The 27,683-nt window shown below is 37.0% G+C and overlaps 1 protein-coding gene across 1 annotated transcript in view; it reads right to left on the reverse strand.

Annotated features, from left to right (window-relative positions):
* Positions 1 to 22,655: 22,655 nt before the first annotated feature.
* Positions 22,656 to 27,683, reverse strand: part of LOC134660470 (extracellular serine/threonine protein kinase four-jointed) — a 30,894-nt gene continuing 25,866 nt past the window's right edge. The window contains exon 2 of the mRNA XM_063516227.1: positions 22,656 to 24,341. Coding sequence (XP_063372297.1) covers positions 22,690 to 24,306 — 1,617 coding nt within the window. The 5' untranslated portion in view covers positions 24,307 to 24,341 and the 3' untranslated portion in view covers positions 22,656 to 22,689. The remainder of the gene's footprint in view (positions 24,342 to 27,683) is intronic.

Raw genomic sequence — 27,683 nt, forward strand, 5'->3', positions numbered from 1 at the left:
TTTAACATCACCGCCAACCCGCAACCCGCACACCCGCAATTTATGATTTTCGGTATTCGCGGTAGCCCCTCTGGTGTCCGTAATACCCCGACTCTCCTCTCCGTAAATAATGAAGATTCTGGTCAAATAGTCACCTTTTGACTGATTAAATTGATTATGAATTTGGTTTTTATTTTATTTTTAATCACGATGGCCGTTTGCTTCGATACCGTAAAACGGGGTGAGTAGGTTTTGCGGGGAGAGGTGGGTTATGAATGGGGAGAGAAGGTTTGAGAGGGGGGTGAGAAGGGATTTTAAGGCTACTGGTACAAAAATAAAGTATTCCAATTTAAAATGGAGCTATAGTAATACGCATAATTAAAAAAAATCGATCCAACAATCTTCCAAAATCACCTTTGTATGAAAACCCCTTTCACCCCAAATACGAGGCACTACGGGGTGAGGTGGGTTTTCCTCTTTATCGTCAAAGTTATGAAATAGAACTACCCAAAATAAAATAAAAACTAAAATACAAACGTCCGGAACACTTATTATATACACCATTCAGTTTTCATATGTAAAAATAAAATGTTATCGAGGTTTGAATTTCAGTTTTGACCCTACTCACCCCCTTTTACGGTAATCAATAATCAATAGAGTTATGGATGCTATCTTATAAGTACCTATCTAAGCTTGTATTTGTCTACTTATATAAGTACCTATGTATATCGTATGTTTAACGATACAATTTAACAGACAGATACAATTTTCTGATTTTGGTTTTCCGCACCAATTGTAAGTTTCTGTTCGGCCCAATGGTTGACTGGTAGAGAATGTCTTATGGCAGTAAGTGTACTTTCTTGTATTGTGCAAAAAAGGTTAAATGAATAAATAAATATTTCCTTATTCTTTACAAATTACACCACATAGCCAAAAAATCGTCTTCCGTGTTACGAAAACATATTACTTTCGGAACTTAACTCAACGGAAACCGTATCCGTAAAACGTACTTTGCTCCAAAATTGGCTCCAATCCAATTTAAGGAAATCTTGAATATTTTTTTTAACTGTTCCTCAAGACAAATTGAATATGAAGAAGAACATCTCATGTGACATATTTCATCGGTAAATCAACTTTATGAAATGTTGTTTTATATAAAACGAAGCTCTGAATACGGGGCACAATATGGGGGTATTTTTGCTCCTACCTATAGTTCACTTAGAGGTGCAAAGTCACCCCATTGTGCGCCAAATCAATAGACCCCGCCAAGAAAAGAGATTAATTTTATGAATAAAGTAGCAATTCAAAAATTATATACAATTTCGTTTATCTGAGTATATAAATAATAATAATGCGGTGGTCAGGGCCGCAGAGAGAGGAACCGGCGGACTATCCGCGCCGTGTCTAAGATCACCGCCTTCTGCATCTGGCCCTTGATCCAACCACCTAGCGAGAATCTCTCAAGATGTTGGTCGAGACTCTTCGCTACCTATTAGACCGTTCGCTGAAACAACTATCGGGACAATGATCGTCGAATCAACATCCCACAGGGCGGTTATCTCGTGAGCCAAGTCTAGGTACTATTTTATTATTATTAATCTGTCAGCTCCCAGCGGCTCATATTTGAGCCAGAACGCTTATGGGTGACGTCATATCGTTTGCAATTGTTGAAATTATGCAACAAAATGTAGGTATTTGCCAGTAATACCTACATTTTGTTGCATAATTTCCACATTTTTAAACAAATTTTGATTTTTTTTGATATCAGTGTATGGCTCGAGACGCCATCTTTAATGTAATAATAATATAGAAATATCATGGTTAGATATAATAAACGATAAGTCATTTTTTTAAATTGGATTATAGTTACTCCCAAGGAGCAAAGTAGGCACGTTTTAGGGAAATTACATAGATTTTTTCGGGACAAGCTTTGATGTCGTATTTATTCTGCCCAGCGGCGCCGGCGGTAGCACGGTCGCATTTTTATCGCTTGTCACCATGTCTGTCATGTTCTAACAAGTATGTACGTGTAAAAGTGACGGGTATAGTGACAGGCGATAAAAATGGAACCAGAACCATGCTACGCCCGCAGGAGCTCTTCAAACCAGCCAAATTTTATCAATAACATATATTAAGTAGGTAATAAAAATCGGCCCAGTCAGTAAAACTCATAAATTTCCTATTAGTAACTCTCTATCACTAATAAGAACGTGTAAAATAATAAAACATAATTAAAATCTTAATCTACACGGACTAAAAATCGCCGGCATTCTCATACAAATATTTGGACACGCCATATATCTTGCCGCGTGTTTGTCCGTCTAACTGCGAAATTATTCTAATGAATGACCTAAAGAATAATTTATGTTCCAAATCAATAAACGGGTGGCGTTATGCAAGAGAGAGCCAGGTGAAAATTAAGCTTACGTGTAAATTTGCCGTCCATCATAATAATTTCTCTCTTCCGGGCTAGCACATGATTGGCGCGACAGTATCTTTACAAGAAAAGTGTCGGGTACAAGCTATTTTGTTGACACTTCTGATAAAGGAGGCCGATATTTGGAATGATACCATTTGATAACTTAGCTTAAAATTCAATGGTATATGTATATAACACAGATTTAAGCAAGTAATTTATTAGCACAAAAATTAACAAAACTTCATTAAAACGAACAGAACATTGTGCTTTAGGTCCTCACTTCCCACACCCGAAGTGAGCCTGACACACAACGAGACGCTGATTTGGCCGCAGTGAGGCCTGATAAAAACTAAAACTAAATCTAACTAGGTGCATATTTATGTAGTTTATGTTTATGTTGTTGTTTATGTTATGTTTTATATAGGTAGTTGCCATACGCGTCATGTCTCCGACAAAGTAGACCTTTTTGTGGCTTGCATAAGTCTGTTATTATCACGGCTAAAAGCTACACAAAGCCAGATAGTAAAAGTGTCATTATGGTTATATTTTTGTTCATTATGGTTATTTTTAATTTTTTTTTGTTTCAATCTAATTATAATTGCACATATGTATTAAGTGGAGGTAACATAATTGACATTTTTTAAAATATTTACAGTTCGAAGGATTAAAAATATATTTACTTTCTCTCATACTCACGTACAGCATAACACCATCCACAATTTATCCGTTTTTCGACCGCCAGCGTCGACCATCCATTATAATTCGCAACTAGACAATCTAGACATTATAACTACTACTATATTTTCAACTTTACTCCAAAACATTAAGGCTCAACATCCACTGTCATATCTCTTGTAATTTAAAGGTGTCTATTTAATGCACTGAATTAGGCAAATAACTGTATATACTAGTTCTTGGATTTATGACCATTTTGTATTTACAACATTATGGTTATAGGTATGTAGTTTTATTTGAATGCTAACAAGATGATTAAAATAGTGCAGTATTAGAAAGTTGCATATTTTGAAGCCATTTTAGTACAGATGACGCCTATTTTTACATTTTTGCATAATATTGAATTTTATAACAAAATATAGTAAAATAGATAGCAAATGAGCAATTTATCACAATAATGTGGATATTAAAATAATATTAAGTATGGAAATGTTACAAAAATACAGGACCTGAAAGTTTCTAAATTTAAGTTTTATTTTAACTCCCAAAAACGATAAAAGTAAGGGTACCATTCGATTCCTTACATTTTATCCAAAAAAATATTACTTTTATATTATAACATTAATATTACAACTAACAATAAGTACCTATATAGGTACCAATGATTTATAACTCAAGATAGGTTATAGGCGTTCCAAAATTGAAGCGCTTACCTTGTGACAAATTGGACAAGTTGCCTTTAGTCGCGGCTGGACAAGCGAGAAATGTGCACGTGCTAACGAACGCGAACTCCCGCACACCGAAAGAGAAAGAGACGACCTTATGTTTAACAACGAGTGTGACAAAGATGGATGGAATGAAAAAAATTAATCAAAAATAACAGATTTCTTCGTGGGCACAGAAATAAATATGGAAATATTTTTTGTGCACCTCAAGTATGAGTATAACCTATCTATAGGTACATAATACTCGCTGAACAAATGTTCGTCAGTATAAGGAGTACCTACTGCCTACAGTTAAATTTTTTGCTCGTATAACAGGCCACACCGTGTATATATTGTTAGATCCATGAGTATAACTGCTTTCACAAGTCTAAACGTAACTAAGGCGATAAGTAAATCATCATCATTAGCCAGTTAGCCACTGGACAATTAGCTAATGTCTATATTGAAAGCTAGCTCGACTACTTAGTGTCTTAACTAGGATCGCGGCCAGTTTGAAATAGATAGGCTTACTTAAGGTGCCCCTATCTATAGGGAATATTACGCCAAACTCTGCGTAGGGGGCGCCACTACCTACCACAATTACTCACAATCTGAGGGTGCACCGCAAACGAGAGAGTCGAAATGTTGTTATCTAATCTCTCTATCACTCTTGCATATTCGAGCAATAAAGAGGCAGATATAGATTGGTCAAGCAAATCTTGTCAGTAGAAAAAGGCCCGAAATTCAAATTTTCTATGCGACGATATCCCTTCGCGCCTACATTTTTCAAATTTGCCGCCTTTTTCTACTGAGAAGATCTGCTTGACCATCTATAGCTGAGTTTCGATTTTCGCGTTTCCCGGCAGGCACTTTGTAAACAAACCGCCTTGATGTATCAATGTCATATTTTATTGTTTGTGAAAACTTGTCAAAAACAATTTCAGGCACAGTACCTATGTATAAGTTGCTCTATGGGTTACGATGGGTGTTAGTGCTGCACTCTGGCGGCAGAATATTGCAGTAATACTCCCTATTAAGTATAGCTGGTCAACCAAATCTTGTCAGTAAAAAAAGCGCGAAATTCAAATTTTCTATTGGACGATATCCCTTCGCGCCTACATTTTTCAAATTTGCCGCCTTTTTCTACTGTCAAGATCTGGTTGACCAAGACGTAGGTGTAGGTTTATCGGTATTTTTGGTTAATTGGTAATGAATAGGCCCCTTAACTTGAAAGGAAACTGCTCGCTAATGATGCACATACCCATCGAACTAGATGGAAAAGCGACTCGTACAGTCGCCATCAGATATATCGGAGCAACCGAGGTGCTCAAAAATATCCGGACACGCACTCTAGCGCCTTGACAATAGAGGCGTGTTCAGATATTTGTGAGCACCTTGGCCGGTCCGATATATCTGATGGCGACTGTACTCGGTGGAAAAGTGCCGTCGAGAGTGTCAACGAGCTTTTCACCTGTCCGTCTGTCTGCTCTATCATCGAATATAATTATATCATTTATTAACTAGTGGCTCTGTGAGCTTTAGACTCCGCGAACCCCTATTAGCTATGTCTCCGCCATCTTGAAAAAATCTCAACTACAAGACCTCTACTTAAGCAATGTCAGTAGGTACCGTACCGACTAATCTATGGAGGCCGATTTCATAGCTTAAAGTGGTCCATAACTTCCGTTTCGATAAATATAAGAATAATAATCTCTGCAACACTCCATAATTCGTACAAAGCCCTCGATTCCACGCTTAAACAGTTTTCTTTTAAAGAGCCGTCAAAATCCAATCCACATTAGGTTTTGCCCGCGCAAACGGCCACAAAGCGCGCCAAAATAAAATTAAAAAAAAACATATTCTCTTTGGATTAGCACTGACAAAAGAATTCAATGCGTTCCAAATTCTATACAAAATGCTAACAAATACATACTTTTATTTACACCTCGCTAACTTTAAAACGAATGAATTTCAATCTTATGGCTATGGATATAAGGGATATGTGATTGTTGGCAAAAGGCATGAATAAGTTTGTCAAAAGATTCAAATTTCGAACGTAATAAAAGGTGTTTTAACAGACAAAAGATGGATACGGATGGAATTAAGTCTTTTCTCGAGAAACCTTTGCTTTATACGTTGGAAATTCGAAACTGTCTCGGATTTGCTCTATTTTAGATTATTTTGGGTCTGATGACAGATGTTAGGATAAAATTAAATGGCGTCTTAGTGGAAAAAATGGATTTATATCTACGGCCCTTGTCAGGTAGGTGCATGTAGGTAGGTTTCTGGTAAAATGTCACCGTTGAACTTATACGATGTCACTCTAACCAACCAGGCTTTGGTTTTGCTGGTTACAAAATTGTTGTTGTTATCCTGAGTACTCCTGAGGCATCCCAATGTTAGAGGTGTTCATATTCACGCGCCTCAGCTTCATATTCTATAAACAAGTTATTTAGACAAGTTTAAGGTACAAGCTTAAACCCTCTGGTTCAACTTTGGAAAAATAAAAATAAGCTAAGTCAAAGTGTGTAAAACATTACTTAGTTATATTTACCCAAACCCGTCAAAACACGGAGAACCCCGTGAGTGGTCGTAAAAACACGTCATTTGGCGAGAACGCGGGTACGGCACCGATACGACGCACTTAACGAGGAACGATTACAGTGACCCTGCGATAAGACACGGGTTCCGTAGACACTTTTATAGTTAACTCACATTTTTTATAACGGGTCTATCGCGAAATTTATTTTATTACCTTAATTTACCGACGTTTTGACACAGGTTTTACTGATCCAGTGAAAAAAGAAAAGTGAAAGTGGTAAATGGTAAATAAAGGTACTTAATAAAATAAATTTCGCGATAGACCCGTTTATCAATGTGAGTTAATATGTCTTCAAAACGCTTATGTTTTCAATATGATACTTTTATAGTTTGTCAAAGGACTGTCTCGTATCAAACATAGACAGAGGGAATCATACTATCTTTGTCTTACACTAGTACTAGCACCCAAAAGAAAAGGATGAGTATAGTTTTACTGCTTCTTACTGACTGTCAAATTGGTTTGACCAAGTATAATATTCAACCGACTTAAACAAGGAGGATTATTATAGATGGTCAAGCAAATCTTGTCAGTAGAAAAAGGCGTGAAATACAAATTTCCTATGGGACGATGTCCCTTCACGCCTACATTTTTCAAATTTGCCGCATTTTTCTACTGACAAGATCTGCTTGACCATCTATATGTCAATTATTCAGGATTAGTTAGCTTTCCTGGGCCTTCTCCGCAAATCGACAACCAGTGTGCCTAGGTTAGGTATAGTTCTCGCGGGCTTGGTTTCCGTAACCTGATGTCATATTATTGCGCCTATTTTGCGTGATGGGTTGGCGGCACTATTCTTGCCGACCCAACTCTGCCAAGAAGCCTAGCAGACCCTTGACGTTGCCGACGACTTCTGGGAGAGATCCCGGCGAGCCGAGGTGTTGTGCCCGGTACTCTGCCACCATGCCATTGTGCCTATTTTGCATGAAAACGAAGTGGCCACCACAGCTTTTCCCTGAAACCTAGCAATTATCAACGTCATTCATCGCCATCAGTGAACTATGAAACTTGACATATAATTTGGTGCATCCGACCCTAAGTATTACTGAGTGTGAGGGTTTTCTAACTGCCCCGGGACCCCTGGTCGTCAACGCTAGGACATTAATGGCGACTCGGTATAAAAACCGAATGAATCATACCACTATCGCCGCTTTAAGCCGCTGATAGCTTTGAGGTGCGCGCGCGCAAAGACTAACGTTCTAACAAAGAAAATATTCATTTTAATTACAATAAGATATTTTTTTTATTAAATATGGGTATTGATTAATTTTACGGTTTAGACTCACTTGTTTTAAGTCACTCGCGACACGGCGCGGATAGAGTTGGGTTATGAATGGGGAGAGAAGGGATGAAAGAGGGGTGAGATGGGATTTTAAGGCTACTGCTACAAAAATAATGTATTCCAATTTAGAATGGGGCTCTAGTAATACTCATAATTAAAAAAAACGGTCCAACAATCTTCCAAAATCACCTTTGTATGAAATTCCATCTCACCCCAATTACGAGGGACTACGGGGTGAGGTGGGATTTCCTGTTTATCGTCAAAGTTATGAAATTGAACTACCCAAAATAAAATAAAAATTAAAATACAAACGTCCGGAACACTTATTACCTGTATACACCATTCAGTTTGCATATGTAAAAATAAAATGTTATCGAGGTTTGAATGTCAGTTTTGACCCTACTCACCCCATTTTACGTTAATTAAGGCGGAATAAACCAGCCTATTTCGATACAGACCGCGATATTTCTACGTCCCAGTAGGACCCTAACAAAATATAAACCCCAACAAAGTAGTGTCGCGTCTGAACCTGCGCGCGCCGGTGGTCCGGCCAGTGACGGGCGATAGCGGCCGCTACACTTACTGTCATATGACGAGGGCTAAGTGACACGGATATAAACACATACATATAAGTAGTGCATTTAAACGCCGCGTAGTCTAAACTTCCACCGCGCTGCTTAGTTTTACGTACGTAGGTACTACATAAAACTAAGCATGCAGCGCGGCAGATGTTTCTTGGTGGTTTACTTATACAGTATAAAAAAGCCACTCCTTTCGATTTCCTATCCGTTGTAAATTGTACCGTATTGTTAGGCACGTTACGTTTATATTAAAAATTTAGAGTCACTGGTCAGAAATCTTGGACTGTTCCCATTGGTGCTGGTTAATGTACCGCGTCTGGGGTGCATTTGAAAACGAACTGTAGCTTGCTCAACCGTCGCTGCACCCTATAGTACTTCCAACTCGTTCCAAAGTTCAGCTACATTGTACCGTCGTCATCAGATATATAGGAGCGGCCGAGGTGCTCAAAAATGTCTGAACACGGACTCTAGCGCCTTGACAATAGAGGCGGTCAGATATTTGTGAGCACCTTGGCAGCTCCGATATATCAGCTCTAGTAGCACGGTCGCATTTTTATCGTTTATCACCATGCCTGTCACGTTCTAACAAGTATGTAAGTGCGCAAGTGACGGGCATAGTGATAGTCGATAAAAATGGAACCGTGCTGAGCCCGCTGATGGCGACTGTACATACTAGAAAATCACGGCGTTTATTATTTACTAACTGCCTGCGATGAGTGTAAACCACTAAACTTATGGTAAGTTATGGTATGGTAACTTATGCATAGCTCGGACAGATCATCGCAAAACAGTTGTAGGTAGGTAACTCGAAATTAGAATAAGATGTTTTAAAGTTAAAATACTGTATATTAAACACAGTATTTTTAAATTATATTCATTGTCGCAACCTATACAGAAGTTCGATTATTTTATCACCGAATTTACGAGTATTACGATAAAAGTTTCTGTTTTGACATAAAAATTGTGAAGGTTTTGGCCGAAAAATTTCCGAACATATCGGCCGCGCCGAAACTCCATTTTCTATTTTATCGCCCGGCCGAAGTTTGAGTTTCGGTTTCGACATAAATCATGTTTCGGCCGAACGTTCAGTTCCGGCCGCGAGCAAAACCGAACCTTCAGTTTCGGTGTCGGTCGGGCACTAATGATATTGTCTAGAGTTTTTAAATTCTAGTCGTGTAAGTAATAGGTAGCAATAATTAGATCGGGCACTAATGATATTGTCTAGAGTTTTTAAATTGTAGTCGTGTAATAGGTAGGTAGCGATAATTAGAAGCTCTTTAGTCAAATAAGAAATTCCTGGAGTGAGTTGTAGAATTGTCGTCTCAATGTTGCGTGTGGCATACATTACACGTCAATAGAGCGGGGGCGACACTGGTTTAAGGGGGAGTAAGACTTTTATAATTATTATACTGCTTTAAAACACTTTAAACTCTGGCGTTTTGTACACATATTTAAACTTTAACGGGTGGCTGCAATTTCTTTGTCTACCCCGAACATTTTTATAAACTAATTTCGGGTAGTTTAGTGGCGTTTTATTAATATCTCCGTTGACATTTGCTGGGTTGTCAGTCTTTCCCACGGATTTAGAGTTAATAAACTGGATCGAGTACATTGACCAAAAAGTGTGTCCACATGAGAAGTCAAACTAGAGCCCTGCATCTCGTTCTAATTAGGGTGACCATAAGACATCTGTATGTGGGATATTAGGATAACATGAAATATATCAGTAGGGTGTGTCATTTTCTAAATAAAGTGAAATTTTAAGTAGTCGGATTTTTTCTTTCATTTGTAGTCGGCCTCTTTAGGGAGCGTTCAAGTATTACGTAACGAATTTGGGGGGAGGGGGGGTCTTGTAAAACGTTACGAGGCGTTACAGGGGCGGGAGGGGGGGGTTTGAACTACGCGTTACGTAACATTGTTTTTTAACCTTTCAGAACTTTTCGCCACTTTACGGTAAGTACTTTACGCCACATAATTGTGGCCTTTAGGTAAAAAAATGGTCACTTGGTGGTTACGTAACGTTTTACTAGGGGGGAGGGGGGGGTACAGAAAAACGTTACGGCGCGTTACATGGGGGGGAGGTGTCCAAAAATTGCGTTACATAATACTTGAACGCTCCCTTAGCACTCACTCATGGTATGTTCATAAAGGTAGGCTTCCCTTTTGTCCACTTGAGCTTTTTTTAAGTGTAAGCGTCATTGAAGATCTGTTTAGCAAATATGACGTTTTTTTTAAAGTTGGTGCCTTTTTTCTATTGACGGAAATGTGTCCTACCTATAAAGAATCGATTGCATATATATAAACAGTTTGACACACCTTTTCCGTAACAAAATATTATGTATAAATGAGAGTCTGTAATTTATTTATTTTATTTATTTTATTTTTATTTTTCAGGAGTACCAACAGCTACAAAAACATTATACAGATTTAGGTAACAATACAAAGCCAATTACAGGTACTCACAGATAGAAATGGAATAAACAATATATCAAACTTTGCGCGCAATTTCACACAATGCTATCACGTATTATACATTTCAAAAAAAAGAAAAAAACAATATTTTCCAAAAGAACAATAATAATTGTATGCAACTCAGAACTTATCATTATCAAGGATATAGAACTGTTAACAATACTGACAGTAAAAATACAGGGCACGTAAATACTTAAGCACTCGGACAAATCGCAAACCTATTACTTATGAAAACAAAACAATCGGGATCAAAGTGGATTAAAAAATAGATTCGCTAATTTTCGCTTCACCGAAGGAATGGAACAATTAAATACATCAATGTCCAAATTTCTGGATAGAATATTTAAATTTCGACTAGCACGACACAAAAAACTATTTTGTCTGTAATTGGATGAAGTGCGTTTGAGCGAAATGGGGGGAGCGTAACGTTTAGATCGGGCGGGCGTATTAAATGAAAGTTTAAATAGCAGTTCAGGGCAATCAATACACCCACTGGTGATGCTTAGGATATAGGCAATGTCGGCAATCTCTCGCCGTTTATTTAGTGGAATAAGATGGTGCTTCCTGCATATGTTTAGGTAATTAGAGGAGGCATAGGGCTGCTTCAGCTTAAAGCTTAGGTGTTTCAGGAATTTTTTCTGGATTCTTTCAATCCTATCAATATAAGTGGCATAACATGGATTCCAAATTTGAGACGCGTATTCAAGTCTACTCCTGACTAATGAGCAGTACAGAATTTTAAGCGTCTTTGCTTGAGTAAAATAAACAGAGTTACGAAGAATAAACCCTAAGGTTTTCAAGGCATTTCTTATAATGCTATCGATATGTATATCAAACAGAAGTTTAGTATCATGTATAACACCCAAATCCCTAGTAGAATTAATTTTATTCAAGAGTTGGCCCTTAATCATATAAGTGGTAGAAATCAGTTTACGTTGACGTGAGAACGTGATTGAATAACATTTAGATGGATTCAGATCTAACTTGTTTACTTGACAATATTCATCCAGCCGCGTGAGATCAGATTGGATCAGACGAGAGTCTTCAACAGACTTTAATCTTCGGAAGATTTTCATATCGTCGGCAAAACATAGTAAGTCAGAGTGAACGATACATTTGTCTATGTCGTTTACAAATATGTTAAATAACAATGGTCCCAGTAAAGATCCCTGCGGGACACCACTTGGCACTGTTACCCAGCCAGATATGTAGTTGTTCACGACAACAGCCTGAGATCTATTGTCTATATAGGATTTAAACCACCTGAGCAGGTCCCCACTGATACCCATGCTACTCAACTTCGATAATAATATTGCGTGATCGATTCTATCAAATGCCTTACTATAATCCGTATAAATTACGTCTACCTGGTACCCGCTATCCATCGCCTGAGTCACATAATCATTTAACATAATAAGATTGGATACTGTGGATCGGCGTTGAAGGAAGCCATGCTGGTTTGGGCTAAATGAGTTCTTAAAAGCATTGTAAACTTGATTAAAAACTAATTTTTCCATAACTTTGGACAAAATACATAATTTTGAAATAGGCCGATAATTTATTATTTCTGTTTTAGGTCCCTTTTTGTGGACTGGAGTAATATAGGCGCGTTTCCATAGTGATGGTACAGTGCATTCAGAAAAGGAGCGTCGAAATAGAAGTGTAATGGGTATCACCAAACTAGTAGCGCAATTGATTAGGAACTGGGCAGGTAAATCATCAGGACCAGCAGACTTAGAAGGATCAAGCTTTAACAAAATGTTAATTAGCTCATCCGGCTTTACTTCGATGCTAAACAACCCGGTAGAGGGATCGTCAGATTGACTGGAAATGGCATCTGGATTTCTACCACTCGATGCAGAGAAACTGGCTAGAAAATAATCCGAAAACGCATTACATATGTCAGTACCAGTATTTACCAACTTATCGCCATATTTTAGAGTACTGGGTATACCATGAGTGCCGGTCCGCGACTTAATAAACGACCAGAATTGCTTAGGATTTTTAGCTATGTTGTTTTCCATCCGGTTAATGTACGAATCGAAGCATTCCTGCTCAAGACGCCGTACCCTATTTTTTAACAAGTTAAAAGAAGTTAAGTCGGATATATTTTTATAGATTTTATATTTACGAAAGTATTTATGTTTTTCTTTAATAGCTTTTTTTAGTGGCAACGAAAACCAAGCTGGGTACGTGTCAGCAGAAATTTTACGGCAAGGTATAAATTTATTCCTTATATTTTTATAAGTCTCGTAGAAGAAGTCGAGGGAACCGTCGAGTGTACGCTTAGAAAATTCTTTTTCCCAATTAATAGTTAATAGTTCATTATTTATAGCTGCGTAGTCCCCCCGGTTATAAAAATACTTTAATACAGGTGACGGCTTCATATAGTCGATAGATAGGTACTTAATATGTATAATTAGCGCTTTATGATAAGGATCGATAGGCACCAATGCATTCAAACACTCACTCACACAAACAATGTCGTTTGACAACACGAGATCCAATAACTTACCGTAAATATTTAGAATTCCATTATATTGGCAGAGACCGTGCGTGAATAAATCGTCGACCAAGTTACACTCGTCACTACTTATGTAATTAGATGGAATCAATATGTCACTTTGGGCTGTCCACATAATGTTGCTCATATTAAAGTCACCAACCACTAAAATTTTATCTGTAGGATTATTTAAAACTATGTAATTTAATTTATTTAAGAAATTTTCCAGCTGCTGAGAAAAAGTATACCCTTGACCTTGTTTACATAAGTATAATACGCATAGGTGAACTTTAATCGGTCTACTGTTACCGTCCTTGAGTTCCAAAACGAGCCATAGATCCTCAGCTGTAGAGTGATGGGATGGTTGCGGGGTTACCGTTAGTTCCCTACGAGTAGCAATAATGACGCCGCCCCCGCGGGTTTGTCCGGTTACAGACAGATCGCGATCGCGACGCCATACGACGTACCGGTTATCAAATAACTCCGAGTCTTGAATGCCATCCACCAACCACGTCTGTTTGTAATGTTTAAGGAGTTAAGCACTTTGGTTTTTAATTTTGGCAATTGAAGGGATGTTTACAAAAACAACATAACTGACTACACTGGTTGACATTGACACCAACGATTAACATGTTCTTAAAAAAAATGACAACCGCTCTAAGCAGTTATGTTGTTTTTGTAAACATCCCTTCAATTAGGTATTCTATAACAAATCTTAAATTAAACATGCCGAAATAAAGACATACCTATTAAGTTAAACTTACTTTTACATTACCTACGTTAATAATAAGAATTCTGTGAGACCGATTCACAACGTGCCGACATCATAGTCACCCTAATGAGTTTGACAATGTTGTCTTGTATTTTTATAGTAAAATGTAATCATTGTGGCTTTCTTGTGAAACAATATTCCACAATTAGCAATTATTTCACTCCAACAACCTTTAACACAACATTTCTTCACAATTTTTAAGAAATTTCGCATTCACGTGTTTTGAAGAAATGTCATCAAATTGGGGATACCAATTAATATTTAAAGTTACTACAAATCCTACCATACTAAAATTTAGGTTTTTTTTGCTGTGTATGCGCTTGGTTTAATCAGTTAATAATATTGGCATCATAATTATTTACAAATTACTTAAAATATATCAGAACTGTAATCTGAATATAGCACTAAAATTGTATAAGAAGGTAATTAAATTCAGTAGTTTAATGATATAATTTCTACCACAGTGGTATCTTTTTAACATTGGCAACATGTGCGAGTGAGACACAGGGCTCCGGTTTTTCTATCTCAAGTGGACCGTTTTCTCTAGTCTGGTACGAACAACTTTCTGTCTCGGTGATAAGGTTCAAATTAGTATGGTAAAAAAGTGACAACTCGCTCCAGTTTAAAAAATATAACTTCATGGTCTTTCCGTGACCAGAGCTGGTACAACTCAGCTGAAACATCGGAATTAAAGGTAAAAACAATGAAGTTATATCGCGATAGACCCGTTTGTGAAATTAAATATTATACTGCTAATTCTATTATTATTATTCTCACACAACAGCTCACCAGTACTCTCCAATAGTCCGCTCCCGGACACTACTCAACATTTTTTTAATTTATGCACCTAACTACGACTTGTTTGCCGACAAACATCATAAAATTTATAAAGATTTTTTACGTTTTTGTGAATCAACATAGTCATCATCACTAGAGCCACACCTCGGACACTGGCGATCAAATGTATGAAACAAACGCGTTCCTACGCACACAGCCTAAGCTCGTGTAGGTGAACGCGTACCATGCTTGTGTGAGTGAGATGAGACATTGTAGGGTAACTGTGAGGTAACCGAGAGCGGGTGGGCGGCACTTTCAACGGGAGGCAGGGAGTGTCCATACTGTACGCTAGCACTCTTTATTATACTGTACTAGAGCTTAATTATTGTCATATCATCGTCAATACATACTATAAAACAAAGTCCCCTGTCGCGTCTGTCTGTCTGTATGTTTATGTTCGCGATAAACTTAAAAACTACTGTACGGATTTTCATGCGGTTTTTGCGGAGGATGGTTTTGGTGTATAAAAGGTATCATTTGATAAATACCAGTCGCTTTTCGGTGAAGGAAAACATCGTGAGGGACCCGGACTAATCCCAATAAGGGCCTAGTTTACTCTCTGAGTTGGAAGGTCAGATGGCAGTCACTTTGGTAAAAAGTAGTGCCCACGCCAATCCCTGGGATTAGTTACCAAGCGGACTCCAGGCTCCCATGAGCTGTTGCAAAATGCCGGGACAACGCGAGGAAGATGAGGTACTCGAAATGAAGTAAGGTTGAATGCGACACTTTCCAATTTAAAGAGCGGGCATAATATATATTATTCAGGCAATAAATACATTATCCCGAGCGTAGCAAGGATCTAAAATAGAATCCTGAGCTCAGTGAAGGTTCAAGTGTTAACGCCCAAGATGGAAATACTTTTGCTACCATGTGACACATAATACCTATACTGCTTTTCATATCACTTATAAGGAAATTATTATGTTTCAAAACATTGAGGTAAAAAAAATAGTATGCATAAAGTAAGAAATACATTTATAAAGGCTTTCTTCTCTTTCGCTGGCTCGGGTATCAATATTAGCACGAGCAGTTTTAAACAACAACTTTGCTCCCTTGTAAAACAATAGTAGATTGTTAACCAATGGGGATTCAAATATCAGAATGGAAATTGTATAACAAATCCATTCAAACCGAAATTTCTATTGCTTATCGTAAAAAAATTCAAAAAATCATACTTGGAACGTACAAGGCTCTAGTGCGGAAACGTATCATTTTCTGCCCACAGTTTAGAACAACAATGGTCATGAGAAGCATCTTCAGGTCTTTCAGAGCATGAGAAATGAAAATAACTATTTCAACCTTCACACCAACTTCCCCTTAACCATTAATTATGTATGACTACCTGTGTTCTTGAAAATATAAATAACAATGCTTAGGATATCTGTCCGTTTATTCTAATTCGTGTTTAAACAGCGCCTCCCTGACAGGACAAAGGGCCGTCTTCATTCCGGCTGCACTGATTCCGATGGAGCCACCTGCCTGGCGGAATGTATAAGTAAATGGTTAACCTTTTATACGCTGCGTTAATAGCTTTTCTTGTTAACGGTGTCTTAAAAACGGTGACTGTCGCTTTCGTAAAAACTAGTGCCCACGCCAATTACTGGGATTAGTTGCCAAGCGGACCCCAGGCTCCCATGAGCCGTGGCAAAATGCCGGGATAACGCGAGGAAGACGATGTTAACGGTGTCTTAATTTAGTTAGATACTAGCGATGCGCCCCGGCTTCGCACGGGTTAAGACGATTGGAAGGCCCAATGCCCTTGAGCGTCAGGGCGGAGCTAAGCGCTCTGTACCCGCACCACCCGCTTACCCCGCTCGCTGCGATCGTACGTGAATTTTGTATCGCTGCACCGCCACGAGGTTCAAAGAATAAGATACAGCCCAGAGGCGTGCAGTTGGCGCTATACTCGTATACCTTTTGTTTGCAGCCGTGCGATTGCCAAGTCATTATATGTATTACAAATTAAAGATATATATTTGATACAGTTTTAACACCCCCTGGCACTGATTAAAATAACCGACTTGGTTTCACATTACATCTCAAAACTTTTTTGTAGTAGAAGCGTTGCGAGACTTGCACCTTTTTACATGTAATGTTTTTGATGGGATCTCATCTCTTTTTGTAGACAGTCCTTCTTTTCGGGTACTCATACTATGTATACACATATCATAAAGAAACACATCTTCATTCATACTCACATCGTACATCGTAGTGTAACTTTACTACCTACTATTTGTAGGAACTGCAACAGTAACTTTGTAATAGCAAATATTTATATGGGATTACAAACTTACTTATGCAGTTCTTAGATCTTTAAAACGTGACTGATATTAGTGATATTGCAATATTTTTAGGTTTTAAAATTAAATTTAAAAACTACTTATATTTAAAATTTGAAGCTTGTGGATATACTAGAAGTACCTTAGAATTATGATGATCGTAGGTGAGTGAGTGAGTGTGTCAGTGTCGAAAATAAGGAACTTTGACGTACAATAATTCTTAAACTACTAGTTCAAATTGAATGTTTTTTAAGAATATATCTTAAGCATGTTTAGCCCTATATATTACTGAAAATTCAGGGTTTTAGCTTCAGCCAGCCTGAATCGCTTCGAGAAAAGGATGGTACGGCCTCTTTTTTTGCTCGACTTGGCGGGGGCACTGCCGTGCCCCCAGATTTACTTAATAAACTAACATCATTTTAATGGGTAACAATCCTAAAAATGTAATGGTTTCTGAATCAAACTATATAGTATATACCTACAACATAAATTGCCAATGTTGATCAATTTTTTTTAGAAATTGAACTTTATTAATAACGTTAAATTTTAATGGCAATATGTCGGCGCATGTTCGAAAACATTTTTTATATATTTCAAATGAAGCTTTCTCAAACATAAGTGGAAATATTGTCATTACGTTCGTAATAATAGGCTGCGAAACACTGTGTTGCGCGCGCTAAAGCGCGTCACAACCAAATCAACATTCTGCAGTTATTTAATCTTTGGCCACAATAACTCCAATTTTATTGCACCTCGGCTCAGAACAAGCATGCAGAATACAAGGAAGGCACGGAGCGACGAGCGACACAGCCTCCTCGTCTCAAAGCTAGCACACGACTGCCGGCCACGCCTTTTTCGAGCTACATACGCACAAAATGTTGAAAAATATTCGATTTCTTAAAAAAAAAATTATTTATTAACATTGTTCTACGTTGCATTTGTAGTATCTGTTAAAACAATTATTCTAGTTTAAAAATAACTTTAATCGAATAAACCGTTTACTAGAAATAGGCAAAGTTAGTCGCAAAACGGCCTGTCGTAATGTTCCTTTTTTGGAAAAACTATAAGTCATAGGGAACAAGTCAAACGTTGGAAATGTTGTACATAAAACGTAAAATCATATATATTTCATATTTTTTTGTTGAACCGTTAAGAAGATATAGTCTCTAGAATGTTAGAGTTTTCGGCCAAAAACGGCGTCTAGCGCCTTAACAAATTTATACATAAACCTTCCTCTTGAATCACTCTATCTATAACAAAAAACCGCATCAAAATCCATTGCGTAGGTTTAAAGATCTAAGCATACATAGGGACAGACAGCGGGAAGCGACTTTGTTTTATACTATGTAGTGAAGTAACTGTTATAAGGTAAGGTTTGACGACCGGTCTGGCCTAGTGGGTAGTGACCCTGCCTGTGAAGCCGCGGTCCAGGGTTCGAATCCCGGTAAGGGCATTTATTTGTGTGATGAGCAAAGATATTTGTTCCTGAGTCATGGATGTTTTCTATGTATTTAAGTATTTGTATATTACATATATCGTTGTCTGAGTACCCACAACACAAGCCAGGGGGGGGACACTAGAAATGTAGTTAACGTCAGTAAAGATGCAAGCGATTTCTATATTTTGCCCCTGACAACATATTATTGCGTAAAGTTGACTTCCGATTACACAAACTACGTCACCAGATGTCACTATAAAATTCATATAATTTTAGTGGCATTAATATTAAAATTAAAATAAGTACGAATGAATATTTTTAATTATTATAATTTTCAATGCGAAAAAATAAGAATTTTGTTAAAATGTGATTTAATTATGCTGGCAACACTTGCATAACCGCCAAGACCATAGAGGTACAATCATATATAGATGAAATGGACGAGGAGTCAGTTGACCGAACGAGATGCACTTATGGAACTTTTAGTATGAGTAGCAGAGAAAGCGCTTTTGAAATAACCCGACCAAATTACGTAGGTTGTGTTTGGTAGGTTGTCCGGAACGTCAAAACGTGTTTTTAATTTGGTCGCATTGCGTATGTTCTGTCCCTCACGAGCGCACGCGTATAGCTCATCTAAGTATATAGTACTAGGTATATGGCCAAGACATGCAATTTTTTAGCTGTCACTGGAAAAGCGTAAATTAAAAATATTTTAGTGATGGTTGAGCCATTTTCTTAGTTATGGTTTTGTTACATATGGTGCTGGAGGAAATTAGATTATAACCCGAATGAAAACACATGCCTGCCCTGCCCTGCCATGCTCTGTTGTGAAAACCTCCAGAAAGTGCGTTGCGTTCTGTGTTATTTTGTGCGATATGGACGCTATGTTAGAGTAAATTTATTTCGTGGTAGGTATCGATAAATCTGCTACAATGCCTAGACTATGTGCTTGTATTGTGCGTAGTAATTTATTCAAATTTTCTTATTAACATGTATTTTCTTGTGTGTGAATGCTTTTTCACCACACTCGCTTTCTTTTCTATTGTTTACCTAAAATTGTACTTTCCTAGCGATAATGTGATGTAAAACATGTATGCAATAAACATATTTAATTTAATATTCTGTTTTTTTATTTATTCCATTATTGATAACATTAACCTTTTCCACATAATGTTAGGTCTACTTGGGCGGTTTACAAGTACATTTTTTGTTTGATTTCTTGTAAACAATTAAAGTTTTTTGTTACAAGAAACCAAACAAAAAATGGACTTGTAAACCGCCCAAGTAGACCTAATATTATGTGGGACGAAAGTACACGTATGGATGCATATGTAGTTGTGCACGCACACAAACATACTTAGTTTCGGCGGAGAATCAGAGATGGCGCTCTCAAATGAGTTTCCATAAAATGCTCCAAGAGGGCTCTCTTTACCTATATACTTACTTTACTCTTTGACACAAGCCTTCTTGAGCTTACCGTGGGACTTAGTCAATTAGTGTAAGAATGTTTTATTATTTATTTATAAGGCCCGATGTTGACAGAACAAGATGTGGTAATTTGTAAAATTAATTATTCATAGAAATTTGACGTTAATGATTCCATTTTCACATTTTGTCTTAGCAAATCCAATGCACAGTTATCATAATACCTAGTTGTGTGTGTTTGTATCATTCTTCCATATTCATTCGCTACGGAGCGTAAGCGATTGGCATGTTGGCTACTAGGGAATGCGGTACCGGTACTGTTCCCAGAACCGGGACTGACATTTTCGGTACTGGGAAAGAACCGGGATTTCCCGGTACTTCGGTACTTTTCGGTACTGAGTAAAACATAAAATAAAGAATCAATTTTATGTACTGCAGTTTAAATAAGTGTTTAAGCACAACCTAGGAAAGAACAAAATGGCGAAGATCAACACTAGCAAAAAGTGTGAAGTTTTCTTACTTTCTTCAATAATTACTTTGCACAAAATCTATAAGAAAACATGTCATAAACTATAATTTAAATAATCAACAAATGGAAAAGTAAATTAACGACTGTTAAGACCAAACAACAGTTTTGTAACTGTTGGCGCAACATAAGTACCTACTCGGCCGAAGACCAGTTGACGACACATGACGTCACACACATACGTCACGGCTCCCCGTTCCGCGTACCTACATTTAGACTGCACCGTACAGCCGAAGCGGCTGCACATATCTTGTATAGATTTCCAAAAAACCTAAACGATTACATGTATATCTAGTTGTTAAGAAAATAAAAGAAGATTCGTACTATCCTGGAGTTCCTTCATTTACTGTCGAAGAGCTTAATTGAGGAAAAGTTTTTAAAACTATACTGAACTGTTTCTAGTTTGCGTCTTTCTTTTTCAACCAACCGGGACTAACCTTAGCTTAGGCAGTCGAAATTGCCGAGAGTACTACACGGGTGCTACGGAGATTACGAGCCAACTTTTAAATTAATTTAAATGCGCTTTTTGCATGCTACATTATTGACGACCATAATGTAAATTCATATAGATTAGCGCAAGAATAATTTATACTGTAATTTATCATTATGAAATAAATAAACTAAACTAAACTTTACTCATTTTTCAGTACCGAAAAGTACCGAAGAACCGGGATTTTCAGTATCAGTACCGGTACCCGAAAAGTTGAAATTTCCTGGGATTTCCCGGTACTTTCGGTACCGGGAATTCCCGGGAGCATTCCCTATTGGCTACACGGCCTGCCGGCCTAGCCAAGGTGACAATCGCTATCGCTTCGCCATCGAATCGCTTTGTGTCTCTCTATCTCTCTTCGATATTAGTGTGACAGTGACAGTTGCGTTTCGATCGCTACGGAGCGTAAGCGATTGGCATGTTGGCTACGCGGCCTGGTTCTGCCTAATGCAGCTCGTCAAATAGGGTATTTGACTGTATTTAAAATAAATTATTTTACACCATGTATGAAAGAAGATTAATGGAGGAACGTAGACAGCAGTTATTTTTAGACATAATTTCTATGTTATAAATCGTATAGAAGTGTAAAGAGTAGGTAACTTGACCGTGACGTCATTGTGTAAGTAATGTTTCATATAAATTCCAATATATAATAACTCGGAAGTGCGCGTTTTCCCAGAGATAAGACCTAGCTAGATCGATTTTTCGCCCCCGAAAACCCCCATATAGCAAATTTCATCGAAATCGTTAGAGCCGTTTCCGAGATCCCCGAAATATATATATAAATAAATAAATAAACAAGAATTGCTCGTTTAAAGGTATTAGATAGATTAGATAGATAGATAGATAGATATATATTGACAAGTCGTTTTGACAGTTCGAAAAAAGAAACTGATTTGACTAATAGTTAAATACCCTATTGTAATATATAGCTGGTCAACCAAATCTTGTCAGTAAAAAAAGGCGCGAAATTCAAATTTTCTATGGGACGATATCCCCTCGCGCCTGTATTTTTCAAATTTGCCGCCTTTTTCTACTGTCACGATCTGGTTGACCAAGTATAGTACTTGACTGTACTGTCCACTCTCTCTCTCTCTCTCTCGCCCCTAATCAACCATTTATGTAGTACTTTCATAGTAACTATTCCATACATTATGTATGACCATTGGCCGCCTCTTTCCGACAGACGGGAACGCATGTTAATGGCTACTCTGTTTGGTTATATCCTCTAAGGCCCCAAGGATGTTACAGGAAAATTGAAATAATCAAGATAAGACATTTAAAAATATTTTAATGGCATATATTTTAAAGCATATTTACAAAATTACAATTACCTAAGTGATTATTAACATAAATATCACGCGTAAATTCACTGGCACATTTTACAATATATTCACAATAATATACAATAAATAATTATATTTGGTATCGAAAAATGCTTACAAAAACGATTATGTTTTTACAATACATAATACTTATCCAGAGGATATTGGAAAACAATGTCGAAATAATACATTACGATACAAGTGCGAAAAGTAGGAATGAAGTACCTATTCGCACGTGTATTGTACAACGTTTTACAGTACATGTGGCCCTTTAAATTTTCGACAGAGGCATATTGTGCTAGTTACCGCACTAGGGCGGTAAAATAGCACGATAATGTACTGTAAATTTACATTTTGAATCGTTTCCTAAATCCACGTATTCACTATCTGTTAGAGAAAGTTAGCTCACATTTTTGAACTTGGCTCAAAACTTTACCTATTCTCTCGTGTAAAATCTTAGCATTCTTCTCTGGTAAAGGCGGTAAAATATCTCTTATTACAGCGCTATTTTTCTTATGAAACATATCACTTAATTTCACACCAATCGCTTTCATTTCGTACAATCTCTTCAAAGCATCTATCGTGGTCCTCCTAAATACACACAAATTGTCTAACATTAAACTATGGTACACATTATATTTCTTTAAAAGTCTATAACCGTGTAAAAGTCCCGATTCGTTGTCTAAAAACAAAAGCAGTCCACTATCCATTTTTCTAGCCAAATTGTGAGCTGGTCCGTCCATAATATTTATATTCCATTGGTAATTAAAAAGATTATTAACAATCCTGTCTAAATTTGCTGTTAGGTAATCGAAAATTATGAGATCAGACCATTGAGCTAGCTCTACAAATGTATCTATGGTTTTCTTATTTAATTTCACATCGATATGATCAAAATTGTCAGCTTTTTTCACTTTCACAGTTTTCGTCTTTAGTTTTTCTATTAGAATTTCTTTAGGCGCTTCGCTTTCTTTCAAAGACATTTTGAGTACGTCATGTTTATTCAAATGTCTATTGGCCGGTTTGAAAATGTCTGGTATCGTTGCGGATTCCAAGCTTGGTATATATTGAGTTAAAACCACGGCTCTGTTACTATTCCATTGCGCTGTTGCTATATCATTCGCCACGTTAGCCCAAAGTTTATCTTTTAAATCGACGATTTTCAATACCGAAGGCGCCAAATTGGTTAAATTCATTAACTTTGCCACGTAGAAACTGAAGATTTCGCCTTGAATTTGATCCGTGTTTTGCCTGTATCTGACGCAGGCTTGGGATCCATCTTTGAAGATGACTAGTCGATTCTGCATACGACCACACCCTGGTTTCATCTGTACTACTTCACTTTCACCGACGTATTCCTCCCACAACTCTCCACTACTCTCTCCATATCCTTGCGGCATTGAATCTTCAACTTCGGGACCCCAATACACATTATTATACAACACAGTTTGATCACTAGGAACATAAGACTTAGTACTATTAATAATATGTGCTATCACATGTCTGTGATGAGATTTGTTGTCCTTCAGTATTTCCTTCATATCTTCTGTTAAGCTTTTAGGGTAAACATCTTTATTATACTTATGACCAGCAGTTACTGTATCATATTTGTTTTCGTCAACTTTTACATCAAAATCAGTCTTAGCTTCATGTTTAAATGAATTTAGTGTTCTTAAGTCTTTACTGCTATTTATAGTAACTCTTCTTGTTATATTTTGGGAAGTTTTCATCAGGACTATCCCTATTGTTAATCCTAGAATAAAACTAAGACACACACTGAGGAAGCATAGATTGTAACATCTATATTCTTTCCTCATTCTTCTCGTCAATTCTTCTTTATATCCGAAATTATTATATTGTATACTATTCTTCATTGTGATGATTTTGAAATCTGTCTTTTGTCTTGCGTTAGTCTTGATTTCGTGTAAGGTTGGCAGTCTGTGTGCCATTTTATCGTCGCAGATTGCTTTTTCTTCGTCTTCGATGTATGTTGCTCCCATGGTTTTGAGTTCTACACCGCTTTCATTATTGTGATCTGTAACAAAAGAAATAAACGTTAAATTTGTTGCATTTATAGGAATTTTATAACGGTTTCCTATATAATAGTGATACTTAAAAAACTGGCCAAGTGCGAGTCGGACTCGCGCACGGAGGGTTCCGCACCATCAACAAAAAATAGGGACCCGTTTTTAGGGTTCCGTAGCCAAATGGCAAAAAACGGAACCCTTATAGATTCGTCATGTCTGTCTGTCTGTCTGTCCGTCTGTCTGTCCGTCCGTATGTCACAGCCACTTTTCTCCGAAACTATAAGAACTATACTGTTGAAACTTAGTAAGTAGATGTATTCTGTGAACCGCATTAAGATTTTCACACAAAAATAGAAAAAAAACAATAAATTTTTGGGGTTCCCCATACTTCGAACTGAAACTCAAAATTTTTTTTTTCATCAAACCCATACGTGTGGGGTATCTATGGATAGGTCTTCAAAAATGATATTGAGGTTTCTAATATCATTTTTTTCTAAACTGAATAGTTTGCGCGAGAGACACTTCCAAAGTGGTAAAATGTGTGTCCCCCCCCCCGTAACTTCTAAAATAAGAGAATGATAAAACTAAAAAAAATATATGATGTACATTACCATGTAAACTTCCACCGAAAATTGGTTTGAACGAGATCTAGTAAGTAGTTTTTTTTTATACGTCATAAATCGCCTAAATACGGAACCCTTCATGGGCGAGTCCGACTCGCACTTGGCCGCTTTTTTACCCTTTGGGTACGGAACCCTAAAAAACATATTAGAAAATATGATTAACATTAATAAACATACTCAATTAGTCGGTTAAAATTCCGAGTAAGCAATGACTATGGCTACATTGATACATGACTTTTATGATTACAGTGACATTGAATGACAAATACTTCTGATGATAGAGGAAAATGGACTTTGAAGGCATATTAATACTATGAGAGATACTGTTTTTCGACTAGAGGCATAAGGTATTCCTTTTGATAGCCGTAGCAAAATTGATGGTCCGATTAACAAAATTAGTCATCGTTCTGCGTAAACATTTATAGTTGTCAGAGGAACATTTGATACATTTTTAATCAACATCTGACGCAGAATCATACCCAATGTTCTTTTACTGTAACGAATAGGTGCACTTAATTTACTAGGTGGTTCAAAAAACAAATTTTACCAGATTTTTTGGGGCACCCCTCAATATTTTTACAAATCACTACTAGTAATAGGCAGTCTTTAAATTGTAAGTCTGTAGCTACTCTCTAAAGGCGTGTTCAATGGGATAGATTGTGAAGAAAATGTTAAAATTTCGAGTTTTGATTCTTTTTTTACAAAATATACATCTTTTAGTTCGTCGAAATAAAGTTAATAAATCGACAGTAAACTTGACTAAAAGTATTCCAGTTAATACACTAGTTAATAGTGTCTATTATGTCATATTACACTAATGAGGTGGTAAATACCCCTCCTACCGCAACCGCAGGCTTCCTGCCCACAAAAACAATAATTACATAGTGCGGCTACAACCCCCAATTATTCTATTATTCAGTTAGTCCATTATGCTGTAAACGCCCACCGCTCGTGTTTAAAGAAAAAACGGACGCGAGCCGAGTTGATGTTTTTTTTTGTTTTGAGTTGAACTGCTAACTATTGAATTAACATTTTGGGGCCAATTTTTTTGCTGTCGATTTCTTTTCCGTAAGATTTCGATTAAATTTGGTAGAGGTAATCTATTCTGTACATTATATTGGTTTAGATTATATTTATTATCTATTCGGAGTATTTTGTAACCACAATACCAACACAGTTTAAGTAGAGTTTACGATTCTTTTTTGTATTATGAATTAACGCTTGATTAACCAGATAGAACACAAATAGAATAAAAACAGCTGAAGAGTTGAACCAGCTCCGTAAAGTTTGTATGCATAAAGTTTGTAAACATAACATATTGTATATAAGACAGGTTAAAATACAATAAAAACATATACAATGTACAAACGCGAGCTTATCCCTATATTGGATCTCGATGAGCAATTCTGTGAGAAAAAAACAATATTGACAAAGGAACACTATGTAAGGCCAAATAAGAGGTATACACTTTATTTTTGAAATTTTATTCTATAAAAATAAAAAATATTAAGTATTCCTTGTTGAATATAATATGTAGGGTCAGCAATTACACATGGAAAATAATGTCAGACAAATGTCCACCCCTAGCAGCATGGCAGATGCGAACCCTTTTCATCGCGTTTTTCATCACTTTTTCACACATTTCTGGCGTCATCTCAGCGACAGTGTTTCCAATATTTTGTTTTAATTGCTGAAGGTTCGTTGGCCTATTAGCATAGATACGTCCCTTTAGATAGCCCCACAGAAAAAAGTCAGGAGCTGTTAAATCAGGCGATCTTGGGGGCCAGTCAATGTCACCGTTTCTCGAAATTAATCGTCCGGGAAACGTTATTTTTAATACACGATTGGGTTAAGTAAAACGTTTTAATGATTAAAGCACGTTGTTCCGTCGTAAAACGCTCCTATAAAATTTGCCGTATCTACACAAACTAATTTTCATGCAATAACTGTCATATTTAACGCCAAAATAAAATGCCAGCAAAAAAAGTTATATACCTCTAAGTTGGCCACCCTGTACATATGTACAAAGTAAAGGGTATAGCAGGATAGCCTTTGAAAAATTGCCCCTAGCGTTTTTGGGTCGAAACTATTATCAAACGATTTTAGAGGTAGGTAGAGGTAGGCCTTTTGAAGAGGTAATACCAAAGCACAAAGTTTCATCCCTCTGCTACCCCCTGGGGCTGAGAAACACCCGATTAACCCCAAAACTGTTTTATTTATTTTTTCGTAAACTATGAAAGTGACGAATTTTAAATTTTGTACAAATGCTATCCTGCTATACCCTTTAAAACTAAAGTAAGTTTAAAGTGGTCAGGTTAGGTCTACGTCATTAAATCCACCTTTTGTCATTTTTCACCCAGTAGGCAAATACATATAACATGAATAAATATCATAAAATTCAATAAAAAATCTACCCTACAGGCAGACTGCATTCTTTACGACAATAACCGTGTACAAAACTCTGTCGTGCCCATATTTCATTGTATTACAAAAACAACCACAAAAAACAAACTAATAAACCTAAAAAAACAAGTAGGAGAACAAAAAAGCCGTGTAATTATATAGTGCGGTCACAACCCCCGTATTATCCACTTATTCAGTTAGTTATATTTCAATTACGTTGATTGTCTCACGCCCACGCTCGTGCTGTTATTACCACCTTCATTAATCAAGTGCGAGTTGATTTATGATAGTTGATAAATTATTTTTATTTTTGCATGGTCTTTC

This window comes from Cydia amplana, chromosome 27 (assembly GCF_948474715.1).
Source record: "Cydia amplana chromosome 27, ilCydAmpl1.1, whole genome shotgun sequence".
Lineage (NCBI taxonomy): Eukaryota > Metazoa > Arthropoda > Insecta > Lepidoptera > Tortricidae > Cydia > Cydia amplana.